Source organism: Propithecus coquereli, unplaced genomic scaffold (assembly GCF_000956105.1).
Source record: "Propithecus coquereli isolate 6110/MARCELLA unplaced genomic scaffold, Pcoq_1.0 Scaffold126, whole genome shotgun sequence".
Classification (NCBI taxonomy): Eukaryota; Metazoa; Chordata; class Mammalia; order Primates; family Indriidae; genus Propithecus; species Propithecus coquereli.
In genome coordinates this window covers 4,135,667-4,158,579 of record NW_012136747.1, presented here as the reverse complement: position 1 = coordinate 4,158,579, position 22,913 = coordinate 4,135,667, and the positions used below count along the sequence as shown (strand labels likewise).

Below are 22,913 nucleotides of genomic sequence, written 5' to 3'. Positions count from 1 at the left end.
TTCCCAGCAACTTTGCCCTGGACACGCGGGCTCAGGGAGCCCTTCTCCTCTGAGAGGGGTGGGGCTGTCAGCGTGGCAGTGTGTCTGCCCTTCTCCCTGAGGGGCTCTGTGACGCCTCTCAGACCTGAGGGAGACAGGCCCGGCAGGATGCGGAGTTGCCAGCTCGGGGTCGGGCAGAGGGGGCTGCACAGGGCCAAGGGCTCACAGGACAGGCAGGCCCGGGCACCTGGAGGTGGAGGGTGGGTGGGGCAGGGGCCACTGGGGGCTTCACCTGGGGGTGGGCTCCCCCATCTGCTGTCCTCCCCTGCCCCTGCCAGGACCGTGCAGATTGTGGATGGCTGGGCTTTGGGCCCTGCTCTGTAGCCCTTTTGTAGCTGATAATGACCTGACCCTGGATCTGGGACCCTGGATCTGGGACCTGCTGGCTGTCCACTCACACCCCTGCCCCAGGCCCCTCCTGTCTGCTCCCTAGTCCCCACGCCTGGCACCTGCTCTCTAGGGGAGTCGATCTAGAAACCTGTTCTTGGGTTACATTTCCAGACCCAAGACCACCTGCTTGGCCCGGGGCACGAGTGCCTGGGGCATGTCCAGGGACAGGCTTGCAAGGGGAGAGGAAGGCCAGAGGGAGTGTGCAGGGGCTGTGCCCGCAGGCCCATGGGAGCCGAGCTGTGTCCTTACTGTGTGCTCCCTACCCGGCCAGGGCTGTGCACAGGGCAGGTGCTCTAGGTGTTAATCGGAGGACCCTGGCGTGTGCTGGGGGCAAGGCTGGGCTGGGCCCGCAGGACAGGGGCGTAAGGAGCAGCGTGAGTGACCAGCTGCCCTCACTGACAGCCCGATCTTCAGTCTGCACAGCAACTCAATGGCCTCACCTGCAGCTCAGGTGTGCTGGGAGCGTATCTCCGACAGGTATATCGCCCGTTTCCTTACTGCTTTTACATACTGAGAGGTTAGACTCCCACCACAACTTGGCATCTGTGAACGCTCCCATGTGGTGAAAGACACGGCCTCGGACTCGTGTTCGAAGCACACTGGGCCCAGATACCGCCCAGAGTTAAGTTCTCTGTAACACGTTGTACCAGCCACGCAGTGACGCAAGGTCTCCGGAGAAGAGAGAAAAGAGGGTGGTCAGGACCCTGCCCTGGCTGCAGGTGGACGGGGGAGCCACTGTCTGGGCTTCTGGCTCCCATGTGCCTGCACAGGGTGACCCACATGTGAGGGGGTCACGATTTCGCTCCAGGCCCCCAGACACAGCAACTTTCAGAAGCGCCATAGCCTGGAACTGCAGGGTGAACTCCCAGGGACTGCTGTGTCCCCCGTAGGTGTCCCCCCATCTGCACACACGTCTCCACTTATTAGAGCCTGACCCTCCTGGTGCCACAAAGGCCCAGACATGACTGGCCTCTTCTGGTGAAGCTGCAGCCAGAGGCGGGCGGGATTCTGTGAGGGCATTGCCAGAGCCTAGGAGAGACCTCTGCACCCCACATCCGTGCAGGGCTCCAGGTGAGAGCGTGTACCTTCCCTGCGGTAACCGGGAGGAAGAAGGAAGAAAATTCTTTCCGTTCCTGGGGAGTGACAGCCCCTCCCTCCATTTCTGCCTCTCGAGCACCGGGTGCAAATGTGAGAGAATCCCGCCATCCTGCTGGAGCTCCCGCCACGCCTGTGAGAGGCCGGAGGGTTCGGAAGGGACATGGTTTACAGGCAGTGGCGCACGGCTCGGGGAGAGTGCCCTCCTCGGCAGGTGGGACTGTGCCAGGATCTGCCTTGGTCCCCTGTAGGGAAAATTCTGGACGAGGCAGGTGCCCAGCAGGAGTCCCGACTGGTCAGAGGGACAGACCAGGGCACAGGGACCCTGGGGAAGGTGCTGGTAGACGCAGTCCAGGTCACCCTGAGGCCAGAATGGATGCTCTGCACGGGTCTGCAGTCCAGCTGCTCTGCCACCACGGAGGGTGCCCTGCCCACCCTTGAGTTGGGAAGGACGACAGGCCGTGCCCAGCCAGGGTCTCAGCAGGGTCCCAGGGGCCGTGTCCAGTCCCCTCACAGAACCCTCAGGGCTCCCAGGTCTTGGGAGAAGCTCTGAGACGAGGCCCTGGGGAGACAGCTCTGCAGGATGGGGGCCGGTGTGCCTGGAACCCGCCCTAGGACACTGCTCACTGGGGGCTCTTTCACCAGGGTGAGGCCCTCTGTCTGCACCCAGAGTGGCCCCGTTGCCCAGAATGACTGCGTTGGGGATTTTTGGTCACTTGCTGCCAATAGCGGAGTCTGGGCTGTTGTCAGAGCCCAGGGAACAAAACCACAGCTGCAGATTTAATGAGCAGGTCCTTCTGCACCCTACACCACTCCCCAGGAAATGTCAAAGTCCTCTCATTTGGGGCAGAGCTGAGGTGGGCCTCTCAGTGTGTCCGGGTACCCTGCGGAGGTTTCTTTTGTCACTCTGTGTCACAGTATGTGTGTACGTGTGTCTTTGTGTCACTGTGTGGAGGGGTGTGTATGTGTATATGTGCATATGTGTGTCTGTGTGTCTGGGCCAGGGGACCAGTGCATCCTTTCTGCCCAGGAACACCTGCCTGTGGGCCCTGTTCTTAGTGACACATGTGGCTCCTGAGGTCCCACAGGACATCCTGAGGTGGCAGCCACCTACTGTCATCAAGCACATAAGCCACACATCACAGAACCAGAACCCAGCGCCCAGGGTGGGACAGACACAGCTAAGCCACAGCCCTGACACCTGCTGCCCTGGCCCTGGGGTGTGTCTCTGGCCCTGACCGCCTGCCCCTGGCTGAGCTCCCCTCCCCGCTGGGGCTGAGCTGGGCCTCCGAGGCTGCTCATGTCCCCCTGCCCCTGCCCTGGGCCCAGCCCTGGACCCGGCCTTCCCTGGGCTCCTTCCCTGCAACTGGTCTTGTCCTGGGTCTCAGCCATGCCCTCCTCCAGCTCCCTGTCAAGGGGGTGGAATCAGGGAGGGTGTGGGGACAGGATACCCCCAGTGCCCCTGACTGCACATGTGTGGTTCCTGTCCAATGTGGAAACTCTCTGCTTTCTCTGTAATTATTGTGGGGCCTGTCCCTTCCAAACTGGGCTGGTTGGCAGGATGAGACCATGTCAGTGTGGGAAGGATTTGAATTCAGGTTCTTCTCCTGTGAGCTTTAGCCACATTTTCTCATCCCAGAGGGAATTAGTGTGACTTTTGCCGCCATTGAGTGTTCACTACAAAAGAAAGACATTCACAGACTTGCCAGTGTTTATTTGAACACTTGGAATTCATGATATGTTTATAGAGAAAAAATTAGGGAATATTCTTAATTCAGTTGATCTTTGAACAACACAAGTTTGAAGTACGCTCGTCTACTTATATAGGGATTTTTTTTTTGAGACAGAGTCTCACCGGGCTAGACTGCCGTGGCATCAGCCTACCTCACAGTAACCTCAAACTCGTGTGCTCAAGCAATCCTCCTGCCTCAGCCTCCCGAGTACCTGGGACTACAGGCATGTGCCACCATGCCCAGCTAATTTTTTCTCGAGACGGGGTCTTGCTCTTGCTCAGGCTGGTCTTGAACTCCTGACCTTAGGCGATCCCCCCTCCTCAGCCTCCCAAACTGCTAGGATTACAGGTGTGAGCCACCACACCTGGCCAGGATTTTTTTCAATAAATATATGGAAAAAAGTTTTGGAGATCTGTGACGAGTAGAAAAAATGAGACAAACTGCATAGCATAGCTACCAAAAAAATTAAGAAAAAGTTAGATATGTCATGAATGCATATGATATATAGAGAGATACCAGTCTACCTGTCTATTTTATCATTTACTACCACATAATATACAAGAATCTATTATAAGTTAAAATTTATCAAAACTTAAACACACAAACACAGAGTGTACTCGGTACCTTTCCCAGTCCACAGGAATGTGAACAAATGGAAAGATGTGGTGTTAAGTGGTAATTGTGTTATTGTGGAAAATCACCTGCAGCAATACGGTCCTACCGCAATCACTTGGTAGCCGCCTCCTGCTGCTATTGCGTGAGCTCCAGTGTTGCGAGTGAGTATCCGAGTATCCACTTAAACCTTTCTGTGATGCTAATACTCTCTCTCCAGGAAGTTTGTATCACTGTGAAAAGCGATCTCTCAGCCAGGCCCGGTGGCTTATGCTTGTAATGCCAGCACTTTGGGAGGCCGGGTCAGGAGGATCTGTTGAAGCCAGGAGTTTGAGGCTGCAGTAAGCTATAATCGCGCCACTGCACCCCAGCCTGGGTGACAGAACGAGGTCTTGTCAAAAAAAAAAGTAATCTCTTATGGCCATCATGTATTTGTCATGACGTCTAGTGCAATACAGAAAACCTTTATCAACACCATGGGACCCATCGGAAGTGCCACTGGTGATGCCGGAAGTGCTTCCAAGAAGCAAAGTCATGTCATCACGAGAAGAGTCCGAATTGCTGCTATGTGCCTTGCAAGACAAGGGGGTCCAGCACAGAGACCACTGTAAAAAGAAGAAAAGGAAATTCACGCAGCCATCGCTGAGGCTGTGCCAGCAGGAGCAAAAACCCTTGCGCTTCTTGTGAGCTATCTTTTTATCTCCTGTTGAAAGTGCAGCTTTTGGCCGGGTGTGGTGGCTCCCGCCTGTAATCCTAGCACTCTGGGAGGCTGAGGCAGGCGGAAAAAAGAAAATCACTGAGGAGAAAGGACATCTGCCTGAACCCGTTTACTTTTCTTTTTTTTTTTTTGAGACAGAGTCTCGCTCTGTGGCCCAGGCTAGAGTGAGTGCTGTGGCGTCAGCCTAGCTCACAGCAACCTCAAACTCCTGGGCTCAAGCAATCCTTCTGCCTCAGCCTCCCGAGTAGCTGGGACTACAGGTATGTGCCACCATGCCCGGCTAATTTTTTCTACATATATTTTTAGTTGTCTAGATAATTTCTTTCTATTTTTTTTAAGTAGAGACGGGGTCTCGCTCTTGCTCAGGCTGGTCTTGAATTCCTGACCTCGAGCGATCCTCCGGCCTCAGCCTCCCAGAGTGCTAGGATTATAGGCCAAGCGCCTGGCCCGGAACCTGTTTTCAATGCAGACAAAGGCACTGTATGCTGGAAAAGAATGCCACAAAGGACATGCATTAGTAAGGAAGAGGAGTGAGCACCAGGATTCAAGGCAGGAAGGGACAGGCTAACTGTACCGTTTCGTACTAATGCAGTTGCGCTTATGACCAGAACAGCCTTGTCTGTAAACTGCTAATCCCGAGCCCTGAAGGGAAGACATTAACACCAGCTTTTGGAGTTTTGGCCTGGACAACGGGAACCATTTTTCTGGATTGGTTCCATGGATGCTTTATCCCCGAGGTCAGGAAATACCCTTGCCAGTCATGACTGCCTTTAAAGTTCTCTTGATACTGAACAATGGCCCTGGCCTCCCAGGACGTCATGAGTTCAACAGCAAAGGCGTCGAAGTGATCTATTTGTCCCCAAACACAACGTCTCCAATTCAGGCTCTAGATCAGGGGTCATAGGACCTTTCAGACTCATTATATGTGGTAACGTAAGGGAAGGGTTGTCAATGCTACGAGAGAACCCCCGCAGGGAGAGAGGACATCATGACAGTCTGGAAGGGTTACACCATTGAAGATGCCATCGTTGTATGTTATTAGAAAAAGGCATGAAAGCCATCGAATCCGAAAGAATGAATTCCTGCCGGAGAAAACTGTCCAGATGTCCTGTGTGACTTCATAGCAGCCAAGCGATGAAATCATGAAAGAGATTGTGGATATGGCAAAAAAAAGTGCAGGGTAAAGAGTTTCAAGATATGGATCTTAAGGAAAGTCAGGAGCTAACAGACACCACGCCCCAGGCATTGACAGAAGACGACTTGACAGAGGTGAGTGGGAGGAAGACGGCACGGAAGGAGCAGTTCCGGAAAACAAACCGGCGTCGTGCAAAGTGGCAGAGGGTCCAGTTAGCCAAGACTGCTTTTGGCTTCTTTAATGACACGGAGCCCTCTGTGATACCGGCACTGAAAGGAAAGCAAACGGTGGAGCGAGAACTGAAACCAGATGAATGAAAAAGGAAAAAAGTCAGAGAGAAGCTACAATGTATTTCCGTACAGTGACACCGAGCGTGCCCGCCTCTCCTGCCGCCCCCGCCACCTCCTCCACCTCTTCTGCCTCCGCCACTCCCGGGGCAGCAGGACCAGCGCTCGGAAGACATGAGGGTGAAGACATTTACAAAGATGCACTTCCACTTAACGCGTAGTAAATATGTTTTCTCTATTTATGGCTTTCTTTCTTTTCTTTTTTTAAAACAGAAGTACAGCTTACAACTTATGATTTTCTTAACATTTTCTCTTCTCTGGCTTACTTTATTGTAAGAATAATATATATAATACATATGTTAGTAACATACAGAATATATGTTATTGGACTGTTTATGTCATTGATGACGCTTCTGGCCAGCAAGAGGTTATCAGTAGTAACGTTTTGGGGGAGTTGAAATTGTATATGAATTTTCTACTGCATGAGGAGGTCATGCTCCTGACCCCAACCTCATTAAAGGGTCAACCGTATTTCATTTTATTGATCTGGAATAAAATTTTATTGATTTGAAACCAATTAAAACAATATTTTCATTAATAAATTGAAAACCATTCTAGTAGTATTGGACATGACTGCATATAATGTATGTTTGAACCGTAAGATACACTTACAATTAAAAGTAATTTAACTCTGATTTTTTTAAATGTATTTCCCCTGAGCTGATTGCCTTTACTGGTCTCTGCTGATCATCTGAAGATCGTGGTGACTGGCACTTTACGTTTCCTGAAAGAAGGTGTTTTATTCTGCGGCTCAGAGTTTGGGCACTGCTGGAGCAGCTTTGTGGACCACCAGGGAAGGCGCTTCCAGCCCTGGCAGGGGCTGGATGAGCACAGCCACGCCCTGAGGAGGAGCCTGCTGTGGAGACACTGCCCCGTCTGTCAGTGCCCCTGGGGCTGGAAGGGCAGGAGAGGTTGAACGGAGCAGGAGTGAGAGAGTCAGAGAGATGACACAGACAGGAGGTCTAGGGACAGTGACAAGGACAGGCAGAGGAAGGGGGGACACAGGAGGCTCTGGGCAGAGGGGAGGGAAGGACCAGGGAGAGAAGGGAGGGAGGAGGCAGATGCGGTACCAGCAGAACTACCACGAATTTCTTTTTCCTCCTTCACAATTTCATGGATCGAAGATTCATTTTTATTGTAGATCTTAGCAGCCTCAGCATAAAATTTTTTTCTTTCCTTAAGTGGAGAACTTTCACCTTTTCACTTAGAGGAAGCACCCTGTGCTCCTCTTTGGCATGTCCAAGTTGCCAGCGTCCCTTCTCTTGCCTCTGGAGCCATTAAGTAAAATACAGGTGACTTGAACACAAGCACTGCAATACCACGACCATCGCTCTGAGAACTGAGACAGGTGCTAAGTGACAACGGGCGGGAGCCCACACAGGGTTGAGATGCTGGACACAGATGGTCCACGTCCCAGGCGTGATGGAGCAGGACGGTGCAAGACTTCATCATGCTACTTGGAATGGCATGAAATTTAAAACTTGTGGATTGTTTATTTCTGGAACTTTCCATTTAATATTTTCGGGCCAAGGTTGACCAGGGGAACTCCTGTATCACATATGTTAAGGTTGAGTTATGGCATTTCTAAGTGTTTATTTTTTTTGTTTGTTTTAGTTATTTATTGCTGTTTCATAAACTACCCCAAACTACTCCAAAATGTAGTGGCTTAAAACAAAAATGGCTTTTAATACTTGTGATAGTTTTGTGGGTTGGTCGTTCCAGTCTGTGCTGGTCTCCCCTGGCGTCACTAATGTGGCTGCCATCAGGTATGGGAGACTGGACTGAATTTCTGGGGCACCCTCATCCCACGTCTGGGTCTTGGCCAGGTTGTTGGTGGGGGTTTCTCTCTCTCCGCCTGATCTCTTAACATGTGGGAGAGCAGGTCTGGTCCCCTGCACGGGCGGGCACACCCCAAGAATGCAAAAGCAGAAGCCGCGCAGCTACTCACAGCCCAGCCTCGGAAGTCACTCGACGTCATTTCTACCGCATTTTATCGGTCAGTACAAGTCGCAGGCCAGCTCAGACTCAAGGGGACAAAAAACAGACTCCACCCCTTGGTGGGAAAAGTGTCAAAATTCCATGGCAAAGGGACATAAAAGTAAATATGGGGAGAAGAGTGAAGCATAAATGTCGCCCCCACCCACCACTCGAGCCCTGAGAGTGAAATGAGGAAAAGCCACATTTGTCGGAGTGGCCCGGGTCAGGGAGGATCAGAAGAGTCAGTCTCATGGGTGAGCATTTCCATGTGCGACATCCAGCCTGGGGCCCTTGCAGGGCCGGTTCTCTCTGGGAGCAGGTTGCGGATGGGCCGGGGAGGTACTGGGAGAGGGAGGACTCAGGACGGGAACAATGGGGCCAAACCCAAGGTAAGGCGCACCCCTCAATACTGAAGTAGGGAATCATGCAGTGTAGACGGGACAAAGTCACAGGTCCTAGTGCAGGCTTGCTGGGACCCTGGGCAGCACCAGAAGGAAGCCTGGACCCAGGCTGCGGGGCAGACAGAACCTTCTTACCAACGCCTCTGTCACGACCCGTGTGGCTTTGCCTCGGCACCCCCTTAACTGTAGGATGGTGAGAAAAACGCTAACACTCACGTGCACTGCTCAGGGCACAGCCCCTGGCTGGAGTGTGCAGCGGAGATGCCATAATCCTTTGCCCCGTTCCTCTGTGGGGGGGTGAGAGCCGGTGCAGGTCTCCCAGGCCAGACTCCACCCTCACACTTCGCTTGGATACGCAAAAGCCCTGCCCTGCGCAGAGCTTGGAGCAGGCGCTGGGAAACAGGCATGGGGCTGGCCTGCACCCGTCCTTCCCTTTGGAGTTTGGTCTTTGCCACCCAGGGTGGCGTCACCTGGATGACCTGCCCTGAGGCAGCAGAGATGAAGGTGAGTCTATGCCCCAGTCCAGAAAACCAAGGCTAGTATCCGATCAACTCCCAGGGCTTCTGGGCAGAGCCCAGACCCACACCTCACGTGTCCTGAGTCAGGGCAGGGTGGTGCCAGCTCCCGCCGCCACTCGGCCCTCTGGACAGGAGACAAACAAGTGCCTGCAAGGGTCCCGGGGGAGCTCTCTGCTTCTTCCTTTTTTCTCCCCTCTGTGACCTCCAGATGCTGATGTCTGCCGAGGACCTCAGCTTCAACTATGAAATCCTACAACCGGCCAAAAAGTGGCTCAAGACTTGCCTAAGCTACTGCCTGGAGCAGGCGGATGGTTGACACCCATGTCCGTCACCACCCGGTGTTCGCCAGGGACGGACATGGACACAGCAGATTGACAGAGGAAAGTGAAGCTCCCAGAGCAGTTTCCTTCTTCCCTTCAAGTTTAGACCAAAAGTGTTGCAGCGTGGAGTTGGGGCCACCCTCGGAGCACCCACACGATCGCCATCACAGGTCTCCCTGATGACAGTGGTGGGTGTGACCAACACCGGTCCACTAGGTAGCCAGAGCCATCCCCTCCAGTCCTGGGAGCAGAGCAGCCACCATGGCCACCTGCCGCACACCCTGCCACCCTGCACCCACCTGCCGGGGGCTCTCCCACCTCCCTCTGACCGACCTTGTCCCTGGGGCACAGCCCCTTGGCCTGACTGCAGGTCTCAGGGTGAAGTACCCGCACGCAGCTGGTGGAGCAAAAGTCCAGACCGCCGAGCTCACAGGCAGTAGAGGAGGGGGTCTGTGCGGGGGGGTCACCGTGGGTCCCATACACGGTGATCTCCGGAGGTAGGAAAGAGGGAGGTCCATCCTTGTGTCACGGGTTCCTGCCCAAGTTGTGGCCCTGAGTAGGTGCTCAAGGGTTGTTGTCGAATGAATGAAGGAATCGATGAATGACTGAACCAGCCTTCCTTGCTTGCTTCTGGGGAGAGAACAGGGTTCGGGAAGGGGAGCTTGGAGACCTCCCGTCTCGCTTGCGCATCACCCAACCTCCCGCTCCTCCCCTCCCCTCCTCCCCTGCCTTCAGGAGTCTGACCATGTGGAAACTTGTCACATATTCCCCATGAACATTCTGAAGCAGCTGGAAGTGCACCGGGTCCTCTGGGACATCTCCTGGAGCCCTTGTCCTGGATGAGCCCAGACAGTGATCAGATTCCTGATGAGCACAGCAGTGTCAGCCCAAGGCTGTTTGCAGCCCCCGCGGCTACCGACCAGCAATGGCAGCAGCCCCTGCGCGGGACTGGGGCCCTTGGTCAGCTGCCTGGTGGGGGTTCCCCTGGTGAACCCCAAGGGGGAGGCTTTGGGCTGGAAGGGTGGCTGGGGACAGTGGGAGGAGGGTCCTGGGTGAGGACTGTAGGGGATGCTGAGGACAAGAGTCAGAGTCCATGTGGAGGGGACGCTGGGCTGAGGGCGGGGTGCTGGGGAGGTTCCTGCTTGCCAGTCGGCGCATGGCCTCTGCCTCTTTCCCCGCAGCTTGAGCAATGCTGGGAGGACTTTGCGGACCACCTGGCAAAGCCCTTCCAGCCTGGCCCTGTCCTGAGAGCTTGAAGGCCGTCTGGGTGCCCTTCCCAGCCTTTCCGCAGCTTCGCCTCCCTCCCCTTCCCTTGAGCTCCCTCAGCTTCAGCTTGCTCAGCTTTGTCCCCAGTCCCCCCTCCTCCCTGCTTGCAGCCCTCCCCCTTTCCTCTCTCCTCCTAAGTCTCCTTTGCATCTTTTCACCTGCCCAGAGCGCTCCACCCCTCCCCTCCTCTGCGCTGCCTCCTTCCTTCCCTCCCAGGCTCCCCAGCTGCAGACCTGACTTCTCTCTGTCTCTCTCTGACCCAGCAGGACTCCGGGCCTGTAGCTTCTCCTTCCACCCGCTGGGCCTCATCCCCCAGGTGACCTGGTGTGGGTCATCTCACGTGACCATGGCCTGAAGAAGCCTTTCTTTGAGATGTCACCCTGGTTGCCCAGCTGTGTCCCGGGATCAACACAGCCCGGGCAGATACCCTTCTGGGTCCCTGCTGTCCTCCCCGGCCCCTCACGGAAATTTAGAGCCTGTCTTTTTGTCTTTGCTCGTTGAGAGCAGTGAACTCTCGCTCCACCCCCGCGTCCATGCTCGGTTGGTACCGGAGGGGCTGACTGGTCCCTCCGCTCTCTGACAGCCAACCCCGCCCATCCCGGGAAAGAGAGGGCATCTTGGTCAACGGACTGAGCCCCTCGACTCCTGCATCTCGCCAGGTCTCTGAGCCCGATTGGCCTTTGGCTCTGCATGTCCCCTCAGAGACTGGGTCCCTGGACATCAATGGGGTCTCATGGAAGGGGGGAGTCCTGGCAATGGTGGAGCACATTTGTTACCACGATAACAATGGTCATTAGAAATCCATCTTGTATATTGTAAAAAAGCATTTTATACACATGAACCAAACTAGGTTCTTAACACTCAAGCAATTTATAATAATAGAGTGAGAAAGGAAATGTCCGTCTCCTGCTCCCTGACCCCAATCCTACCCGCTGCGCACCAGCCCTCTGCAGAGGTGCCCTCTGGTACAGCCGAGTGTGCCTGGCCAGACCTTGCTCTCTGAACTCGGCACAGATGTGCACGCAAACAAATCTGCGGTGCTGTTTACATGGAACCAGCACCTTATCACACATTATTGTCTTAAATGTGTTATTTTAAGGATATTTTTAATTGAGGCATCATGTACATGCAGATAAATGCACAAACAGTAAGTGCACAATTTATAAGTTTTCCCACAATGAACGCACGTGTGATTAGCACCTGGATCAAAACCCGGAAAATCCCAGCACTTCTGGAGCCCTCTTCTGCCCTGTCCCCTCCCCCGCTCCCATCTTCCCTGGGACTTCCACTCTCTGGAATTCTAACGCAATAAGTTGGTTTAGCTTTTCCTACACTCTCTATAAATGCAGGCGTGCAGTGCTTGTGTCTGCCTTCTGTCACTCGGCCTGGTGTCTGCAGGTTCATCCATGCTGTTTCCTATAGTTGCAGAATGGCTTTCAGGCCACATAGAGTGCCATCCATGAATGCACTGCACAGGCACTTGGCTTTGGGTATGGTGACCCTGGCAGGGCAGAGGAGGACGTGAGGATGGTGGCCAGCAGAGCCTGGCTTCACCGGAACTGTATTCTTCCTGCAGAACATCACTCATTTACCTGTTCCTTCAGTCTCTTTAATCTTTTCCAATCTAGTGTGGCAACAGGGTACTGTATTCGTCCTAATTTGTATTTTCCTTATTGCTGGCGGCAGATTAAAGCGATATTTTTTTAAAACTGTTTTTAAGGGAAATTCTATTTACCCTCACTCCCTTCCTGTAAAATTTAGCTCTACCAGCCTGCTTTTGGCTTTCCTGCTAACTAATGAAGTTCCATAGCCTCATTCTGAAAAATTTGCAAATCTTCATAGATACAAATTATTGTAAGGTAGAGTTGAAAATGTCCCCTATCTCCTGCAGCAACTTAGTGAGAGAGATCTTGCTGTGTCAAAGAACTAGTTCAACTAATTCGAACGTGGGAGTAAAGTCTGACATTACAAAATATCAGCCTTTTTTTTTCATTTATTTATTTTTTTGAGACACAGTCTCACTCTGTTGCCCGGGCTAGAGTGTCGTGGCGTCAGCCTAGCTCACAGCAACCTCAAACTCCTGGGCTCAAGCGATCCTCCTGCCTCAGCCTCCTGAGTAGCTGGAACTACAGGCATGTGCCACCATGCCCGGCTAATTTTTTCTATATATATTTTTAGTTGTCCAGCTAATTTCTTTCTATTTTTAGTAGAGACAGGGTCTCACTCTTGCTCAGGCTGGTTTCGAACTCCTGAGCTGAAACGATCCTCCCACCTCAGCCTCCCAGAGTGCCAGGATTACAGGTGTGAGCTACCACGCCCGGCCACAAAATATCAGTCTTGATGTTCTCTACTGTTGGACATTTTTGTGAACACTTGTAGCTGTTACCAAGTAATATAGGGCAGTGATGGGAGTAGGAACCCTGGAGCCAGCTGCCTGAGTTCCAATCCTGCCCCTGCTACTCACCGGATTATGCGTTCGGCAAGTTATTTAGCACCTCCGTGATTCGGTCCTGTCATATGTTAGTAAAATGGAGATAATAATAGAACCCGCTTATTGGTGGTTGAGAGGCTTCAGTGGGTTTGTTTGTATTTGTAGCTACACGTATTATTAAGAGCACCTGACCCATAGTTTACATTTTAGAAGTATTTGCTGTTATCTGTAATAGCACCAGAAATCTGTCTCTGAAAACAGCATTTGAAATCATCTTGCAAAAGTTGTATAAGCCCCATACGCTGCAAACTATAAAACACTACCAAGAGAAAGTTAAAAAAAAAACCAAAATAACTGGGGAAAGATACCGTGTTTGTGGATCTGAAGACTCAGTATTAAGATGCTGAATCTATCGATTTGATGCCATCCCAATCCAATTCTCTGGGTTTGGGGGTCAACTCTTCTGCCCCCTGGTGGTAGCTCTGTAACATATCCATTAAACCAAGATGAACTACATTTCCCAGAACTTCCTTTACAGCAGTTTCTTTTCAGGGTGGGCCACAGGAGAGAGTGTCCCGGCAGGTCTGAAGGGAGGAAATGAAGTGGCAGCCATTTGCTAGCATGCTCTCGTGTTCTCGATCTGCCAACTCACCTCCTTGGTGTGAAGCAGCCACGGGCCTGCACCTGCTGGAACTTCCCTAGGTGGTCCTTGAGCGTCTCCAATCCTGGCCAGAGGTGTGTCTTCAGTTCCTTGTGGAAGGGCCCCCGCAGGACACCATTAGAGTCAGAGGCAAGAACAATGACGTCGGTTTCAGTCTGTCCTCATGGGTGCCACCGCTCAGACGTGGGGGTTCCAGCTAGTTCTTGCTCTCCTGCGCCCAACATCCCTCGTCTCTTCCCAACCGCCTCCCACTGAAGACCTCATGCTCCTGCATCACACGTGAAGACAACAGCTTATAGGGGTTGCTGAACCAGCCCCTGCAATGGCACAGGAAATGCACATCTTAGTGGTTCTGCCTCTTGGTTGAACCCCCACAAATATGCCCCTAAAAAGTGTTAGCCTCTTACATCTCCCCAAAAACATTTAGTAGAATTTGAGTGCTCGTTATGCTTCGTGTGGTGTATTTGGGGAATGTGATGAAGGCTGAGCCCTGATTGACCCTGGCCCCCAGGGACAAATGGATATTGATTGCCCATGAGTTCAAGGCAGGCTCTGCGGCTAGGTGGACGTGGCAGTGTCCGGGTTTGAGCTAGACCCCTGCTCTCACTAGACCAGCGCTTTGTCTCTCTTAAATCATTCATGTGTTAAGGACAAAATCATAATGGAAATTGGGCATCTTTACAACTCGGGAATTTTTTTTAAACGATATGTTTTGTTTTTTAAAACACATTAAACATGTGGAATATTGTTGCAGTGGCCGAGAACGGCTGAGACCACCACTGAACACAGCTGGCGTAAGAAAGCATAGACGGGAACTCGAGCACGAGATCAGCTGCCTTTCTAAAGGTCAGGATGTGTTGTGAGGCAGGAGACGTTGAGGGCAACGGCCCACCCTAGGGCGGAAAGCCGCCCTGGGACTGCTTCATGAAATGTCCAGCTGGATGAAAGGCAGGCTTGGCTTGTGGTTCTCAGTTAATGGGTTTGCTCAGTTGAAGGCTAGAAATAGCGTAGCCTAGACCAATAGCTTTGTTAAGAAGAATGTGTAACTGGAAAATATAAATTTTTACTATATCTTCTTAAGATCACATGCATGACATGTGTCCTTCTTGATGGTTCAATGAGTTTTTGCTTTTGATTGCTATCAGAATGGAAACTTACAGCACCTGCTTTTGTATAAGAAAAATTTCTTGAAGCTAAACTTCCGCTTGATTGATGAGATTGTTTTGTTAAGAGAAATAAATACGAGTGAGGAGCTCAGCTTGGGGCTCTTGGTCTGGAGAAGCCTTGAGTCCCCGACCCTGGTCTTTCAATTACTGACTGTCTTTCCTTATTCCTCCGCGACGCCCTGTCTCCAACCCTGGTTGTCGGGGCCTGACGCCCGACAGGATATAACTAAAACAGTACTTAAAAGAAAATTTGTCATTAAATGCATGGATTAGAAAAGAAAAAAATTGATATTTAAAGTTTCAGTCATCAGTTCAAGGAGTTAGAAAAAGAAATAACAGAAGGATTAAGAAAATCCTAACCTAGTATTTCGGGCCAGGTGCAGTGGCTCACACCTGTAATCCCAGCACTCTGGGAGGCCAAGGCAGGAGGATGGCTTGAGCTTGGGAGTTTGAGACCAGCCTGAGCAACATAGTGAGACCCCCATCTCTACAAAAAATAGAAAAATGAGCCGGGTGTGGTGGCACATGCCGGTAGTCCCAGCTACTCAGGAGGCTGAGGCAGGAGGATCACTTGAGCCAAGGGAGCTTGAGGTTGCTGTGAGCTATGATGATGCCACGGCACTCTGCCCAGGACAACAGGGTGAGACCCTGTCTCAAAAAAAAAAAAGAAAAAAACAGAGAGAGAGAATCTTGGGCTTCTAATTTTCTATTCCCCATCTTAGAAGAATTTCCTTTAAAATGAAAGGACACAAAGATACCCTTTATAACTGCCACCATTCAACATTATACTATTGTCCAAGCCAGTGTCCAAACAAGAGATGAGAGAATTGGAAAAGAACAGAAAGTACTAGAAATATTATAGTAAACAAGTTCTTGGCAAGAGTGGTAGATCCAAGTTCAATATAGAAAAATTAATAGTGTTCCCACACACTAGCAACAAACAATTAAAGATATAAAGGTAGATGAAGCCTACATTATCTCCTCAAATTTTTGTTAGAAATAAACCTAACAAAATGTATAAGACCTTTATGAAAAATTATAAGACTCATCAAAAACATAAAAGCAGGCCGGGCACGGTGGCTCACGCCTGTAATCCTAGCACTCTGGGAGGCCGAGGCAGGTGGATCGCTCAAGGTCAGGAGTTCTAGACCAGCCTGAGCAAGAGCCAGACCCCGTGTCTACCAAAAAATAGAAAGAAATTAGCCAAACAACTAAAAAAAATACAAAAAATTAGCTGGGCATGGTGGCGCATGCCTGTAGTCCCAAGCTACTTGGGAGGCTGAGGCAGGAGGATCGCTTGAGCCCAGGAGTTTGAGGTTGCTGTGAGCTAGGCTGACCCCACGGCACTCACTCTAGGCAACAGAGTGAGACTCTGTCTCAAAAAAAAAAAAAAAGAAAACATAAAAGCAGCCCTATATACATTGAGATATACAGTCCGCCCTCTGTACCTGTAGGACCCCGATCAGATACCCAAATCAGCAGATACTCAAGTCCTTTATGTAAGGTGGCATGGTACAGTCAGCCCTCCGAATCCGCGGGCCCCTTGCATTCAGCCACCGCGTCTCAGGATGTGGACCCACAGACGCGGAGGGCTGACTGTGACAGCAGTCAGGTGCGGGGAGGCTCGGCGTTTCGAAGCTGTCTGTGCTTCCCCCAGCTGGCCTATACGTTGACAGCAGGATCTTCATGGAACATACAAAAGCTTGTTCGTAAATTCATGTTGACCTATAAAGGGCCAATACAATTTCAAAGCATAAGAAGATAAGTTGAACCTCCATACCAGATACTAAGACTTACTCTTAAGACATTAGGAGAGCAGTGTGGTTGGAGCCCAGGAATAGACAAATAAAACAATGGAAAAGAAGAGAGAGTTCAGGTATGTAGACACACACACACACACACACACACACACACACACACAGACACGAATTGCTCAAGGGCGGGGATACATTCTGAGAAATGCGTTGCTAGGCAGTTTCGCCACTGTGTGAACATCACACAAACCTAGATGGTATAGCCTACTGCATACCTAGGCTATACGGGTAGGTATGCTAGCGTGTTGTTGTAGTGACTACTGTAGGCAATTGTAACACAATGGTAAGCATTTGTGTATCTAAACACAGAAACGGTATAATGCAAATAAGTTATTACAATCTTATGGGACCGCCATCGTTCATGCAGTCTGTACTGACGACAACATCATTATGCAGCACATGACTGTATATGTGAGGGCTGTCTGGAAAGTGCCCAGCCATTGGTAGGTACAAAATTAAATGAGTTTGTGGCATTACAAATCAGTAGGACAGGAGGACATGGCTAAAAATTTATTAAACTATTCTTAGATTGCCTATCCATATACTGAAAATTAGATATCTATGCCATACCATATACGTACATGGAAAAATTGATACATTTGAAAACATTAAAAATTAAAATGTCTATGTATGGAAAGACATCCCCAACTAAAAAGCCTAGCCACAGTCTGGAAGAAAGTATTTGCAATGTATATAACGGACAAAGGATTAATATCGAGAATATCCAAAAATTCCAATAAAGCAATAAGGAAAGACACATTACCTAATAGGAAAATATACAAAGGATGCAGCCAATGTTGTATTTTCTCTTGCAAAAGGGAAAGGAAAATATGACAAGATAATGGGTCTCATTAGAAAGCAATCCAGCAATGGCCGGTGTAGGTGACAGTGTCCATACCCCAGGTGCTAGCAATTTCATTCTAGAGCCTTCCCTAGAGAGACTGGCTCACACGTACACAATAAGTGATTCCGGCAGGGCTGTCAGTAAGAATGGAAAAGTGGGAGCAGACGAACTGATCCCCTTAGGGGGAAAAATCCTCCTCCAGCGCTACGATGGAGAACGACAGCAAAATTAAGGTCGGAGTCGCCTCTCCTACAGGGACATGGACTAATCTCGATAACATAATGTCGATGATAAAGCAAATAGCTGGAAAGACAAATGAATGACACCCCTTATGCAAGTGACTAAAACTTCAAAGGCTGCCACATTCTGTTTACAGAGATACACATAAGTAGCCGCGCCAGGAAAACATGTAAGAAAAGGAAACATAACTGTTTTTAGGGTGTAGTTATCTGTGGAAAGGGCAGGAAGAGGCAGGAATGGAGATTCGGTAACTGTATCTGTGTATGACAATAATGACATATTTTTAGAAAAAGAAATACCTAGAGAGCTCTGTAGCAAATATGGGGTAACATAATGTCTTTTAAATGTGTGTTATATCCTGCACTCCTGTTTGCAATATTCCATAATCGAAAACCAATCTAAGGAGAACGGTGTCATTCCAGACCCTTGACTTGGGGAAAGGGCTTGCAGACCCGGAGGGTGGAGTTGCAGACTCCGGGAGAACCTTGCTGCCCCGTGACGGTCTGCAGTTCAGAGATGCGCTGGGTGGGGGTCAGACTGGCGCACCCGGCTCCGGCTCCGGGCTCGGGCCACCTCGCACCCGTGGCCACCTGTTCACGCACCTGCAGGAATCCTGAGATGGCAGGCGTGGCCAGGGGCCCTTGGCTTCCTCTGGGTGATGATTTGATTGAAACGTGGGTGAGGCTCTAGTAGGACTCCGGAGGGGATCACAGAATGTAACCTGTGACTGGAGCCCCAGGCAGCAGCTCTCCAAACAGCAGCCGCACACCCTGAAACAGTGAAGGCTAACAACAGTGGTCTGCTCCCTGCCCCTCAATCTCACCCCACCCGCAATGCCACGCTTCCCGCCCCCAGGCCCCAGAAGGCCCCCACAAAAACGGGCTCTGATTTCCATGCTGTCTGGGTTATCCCCCGCCCCAGCCTGCACCTCAACTTCCCCTTATTTCCAACGCACAGCAGGCGAGGGCTGCCAGGGTCCTCTGCACCCACCAGCCACACCGTGCCTGAGGCTGAGAGTAAGCCGCTGCAGTGACTCACCCCGAGACCCCACCCAGGAAAGCCCCTGCCGCGAGAAGCTCCTGGGAAATGACTAAAAGCAATTCTTCCCTCCGAAGAACACACACGCGCACACACAGAGACACAGCGGCACATGGACAGAAAGACAGAAACACACACACGTGACAGTTCGTATTTATAAATAGGTGTATAAATATATTGTTGACCCAAAGGAAGTGACTGAGGCAAGAATCTCAATCGATGGCAGTTTGTTAAGCCAGAGTTGAGAACGCACCCAGGAATGAAACAAACCGCAGGCAAAGCCGTGGCTGTTTTTCAGAAGGGGAATTTGGAAGTTTCAGTATTTAAAGGCAGACAGAAAGAAAAAAAAGTGTGTGGGGGGGTAGTGAGACAAAATGGTTTCACTCTTGTGAGAACCGGGAAAACTGACACTTGACTTAAGATAAGGCAAATGTGAGAGGAAAAGGGAGGGAAGGAAACATCGGTTCTGTGGATGTCCCTGGGTGGGTGGGAAGACGTCACATCCTGTCCTGTCTCTGTCCTGTGCCTGTGCAGGTAAGCTCAGAATCCACTATTAGTGTGGAACTGGGACCAGTGTTAGTTTTAGGAGCCAGACGTAGCCTGCAGACCTAGAGGAGGCCTTTACCTTCCTTTTTGTATACGGAGTTGCGGGTGGGAGTGGGGGTCCTGAGATTTTTATTTTCTTTTGCAATATGTATTTTTTTAAAAAGATTTGACATTATAAACCAGTGGGAAGTAAATAAAATTCATTAAGTTGTGTTTGTATAATCCACATATATATAATATATATATTTGTGTGTGTGACTATGTACAATTTCATTAATGATCCATTTGTTCAATGGTTTGGGGTTTATTCGTGTGCTCTATTTCTTTTTTAATTTTATTGAGGTGAGATTCATATAACATAAAAAAGGAGGATTGGGCAGCTTTGGGGGACACAACCACCACCCCCAGGACATGGGTTTCTCCCCGTTTTCTTATCTACTGACCTGCTCTTCAGCGGGGCCCTTCCTCGGGCTACCCTGCACCCCTTGGCCTCAGGCCCCACGTGAGATCCTCCCCTGACTCGGACCTGGAGCCTTGGTGAGGCACAGAGGGTGCCGTGGGCTGCGGGGATCGGGATGCACCCACGCACCCGCCTGTCTGCCTGGTGCTCTCCCTGAAGCCAGGACACCCCAGACATGGGTCCTTCAAAAGCCCTCCCTTGTAGCAGCAGTTGCCCTTTGTTCTTGAAACCGGCCTGGGTGGCCCTGGGCACCAGGGATGTTCTGGGAAAGGTAGAGAAGGGAAGCCAGGGTGCGCGTGGGCCATGAGTGCCCAGAGAGTGGAGGGACCCCGAGCTCATCCCTGCACCCCCGAAGCTGGTGTTGAATCCTCTTCCACAGGCTTGGGTAGGGAGGAGGGAGGCGGAGAGACACAGGTGCCTGTCGCTTACTCAGTGCTGAGGCTGTTTTCTCCAGGCCGTCCCTACTTCTCCAAGAAAGACTCCCTGGGAATGCCGTCATCTCCCTCCCTGTGGCAGGCGCAGGCTGGGTATCTCATGAGACACAAAGATGACACTGGAGAGAGGACCCTCAGGTGGGGGAGGTTTGTCCCAGTCTTTTCTGACCCCAGAAAGCTGCTTCAGCCCAGCATCTCAGTGATAGACATGTTAGACATGTTGGTTTTCTTCCGTGGTCCCTGGCTCATAACTCCCATAGCCCTGGCTACAGTAACAGAATCTCAATCTCTCTATCTCTCAATCTCTCTCTCTCTCTCTCTCTCTCGCCTTCTCCTGCCTTCCTTTCACCTGCGCAAGGCAGGTCTCTAATCTGATGGTGGGTCAGGAGACCCTCGTTCCAGAGAAGTCCGGCCCCCTACCCAGGAGGAAGGATGCTTCACAGAGAGGCCATACAGATCTGGACAGACAGGCCCTGCTGGGCTTAGATCATATCCTTTTTGTCCTGTCACATTTTGACCAGGCTGTTCGTGCCTCAGTCATGCCTATCCAATCTCCATAAAATGCCCTAGAGGACAGGGTTCAGGAAGCTTCTGGAGAGCTGAACACGCAGTGGTTCCCGGAGGGAGGTACACTGAAGAGGGGATGGAGCTCCGTGCTCCTCCCCCTTCCCTGGCCCTCTGCGTCTCTTCGTCTGCATCCTTTGTAACATCCTCTGTAATAAACTGGTAAGTGTAAGAGTTTCCCCGAGATCTGTGAGTCACTCTAGCAAACTAACCGAACCCGAACAGGGAGTCATGTAAACCCTAACTTGAAGCCGGTCGGTCGGTTGGAAGTTCTGGAGGCCCCGACTTGTAATTGGTGTTGATTGCTGTGTCTGTGTTAAGAGCAGAGGAAAAGCATGGTTTGAGTTTGAGTGTTTTTCCACCCAATCTCTCCAAAATGTCCTTCATGCCCACTCCTGGGGCACAGCGCACGCCAGCTTGTTGCCGGGGAATCCCACCCAAGGATGAAGGCCTCTCAATAAGCCTTTCTGTGGCACATCTGTCCAACCCTCACCCATCTGGAGCTTTGTGTAGGATGTTAGGGACATAATATCTCTTTGACTGTGGTTTGGACTCCCAGCCACCAATTCCAGAGCAGCTAGAAAAGTCTCACTGGATGTTCTATTACACTTAGATAAATATTCTAGGAAAGTAAGAATCACCAAAACTGACTCAAAATGGAGCAAATCACCCAACTGGACTGATCATCAATGAGGATATTGAAAAGGTAACCAACCCTCCCTGACTTCAGGCCTAGATGGCTTTACTGGCAAGTGCTATCAAAGCATCGATGAACGGACCATTGCCCATGTTACGGAGACTACTCCAGAGAAAATAAAATGATGGCAAGTTTCCAAAATCATTACCCAAGATTAGCACAACGCTGACACTAAAACTGAGCAAAAAGACAATATATTTTTCCAAAAACCACAATTGATGAGTAACTGCAATTGATGAAACAAGGCAGCCCCAGAGCCGAAGTTTCCTTCACTAGAAGGGAATAAAATCTGAAGGCCCCAGAGCTGGGGCGGTCCACACCCCTCAGCCTCAGGCCCGAGCATCCTTGTGTGTGAGGGACAAGGGGCCTCAGAAGCTGCACACAGGAGCTCTGAGACCTCCACTCTGCACTGCCGTACATGTTGTCCCATGTGTCCTGTATCTTTTCTTAAGGCCAAGTAAAAATGCACTGGATGAAGCCTATTATGTCTGGTGGTTTGATCATCAATGCACACCCCAAACCACCACCATGTGTCAAACAGAATCATGTTTCAACTATATTAACAGATTAAAGGAGAAAAGCTACATGATCAACTCAATGATAAAAAATATAAAGCATGACTGGGCGCGGTGGCTCACGCCTGTAATCCTAGCACTCTGGGAGGCCGAGGCGGGTGGATTGTTTGGGCGCAGGAGTTCGAGACCAGCCTGAGCAAGAGCAAGACCCCGTCTCTACTAAAAATAGAAAGAAATGATCTGGACAACTAAATATATACATATATATAGAAAAAATTAGCTGGGCATGGTTGGCACATGCTTGTAGTCCCAGCTACTCGGGAGGCTGAGGCAGAAGGATTGCTTGAGCCCAGGAGTTTGAGGTTGCTGTGAGCTAGGCTGATGCCACGGCACTCACTCTAGCCCGGGGAACAAAGCAAGACTCTGTCTCAAAAAAAAAAAAAAATAGAATCAGAGAAGATGCAAAGATAGCCTGGAAGCCATCATAAGGGCTTAGAAGGATGCTAAGAATGCTAAAAGAAAAAGCATTCCAGCTGGGCGCAGTGGCTCACACCTATAATCTTAGCACTCTGGGAGGCTGAGGCAGGAGAATTGCTTGAGGTCAGGAGTTCGAGACCAGCCTGAGCAGGAGTAAGACCCTCATCTCTACAAAAAAGAGTGAGACTCCATCTCTACAAAAAATAGAAAAATTAGCCAGGTGTGGTGGCACGTGCATGTAGTCCCAGCTACTCAGGAGGCTGAGGCAGGAGGATCACTTGAGCCCAGGAATTTGCTCTGAGCTACGATGATGCCATTGTACTCTAGCCCGGGTGATAGAGTTGACCCTGTCTGAAAAAAAAAAGAAAAAAAAATGGTTAAGGCCGGGCGTGGTGGCTCACGCCTGTAATCCTAGCACTCTGGGAGGCCGAGGTGGGCGGATTGTTTGAGCTCAGGAGTTCGAAACCAGCCTGAG

General features: G+C 50.8%; 1 protein-coding gene across 1 annotated transcript in view; it reads left to right on the top strand.

Moving 5' to 3' along the window:
- The first annotated feature begins 8,852 nt into the window (after positions 1 to 8,852).
- LOC105805160 (DNA dC->dU-editing enzyme APOBEC-3F-like) overlaps positions 8,853 to 22,913 on the top strand; it is a 52,038-nt gene continuing 37,977 nt past the window's right edge. Inside the window, exons 1-2 of the mRNA XM_012637978.1 lie at positions 8,853 to 8,951; positions 9,174 to 9,276. Coding sequence (XP_012493432.1) covers positions 8,853 to 8,951; positions 9,174 to 9,276 — 202 coding nt within the window. The remainder of the gene's footprint in view (positions 8,952 to 9,173; positions 9,277 to 22,913) is intronic.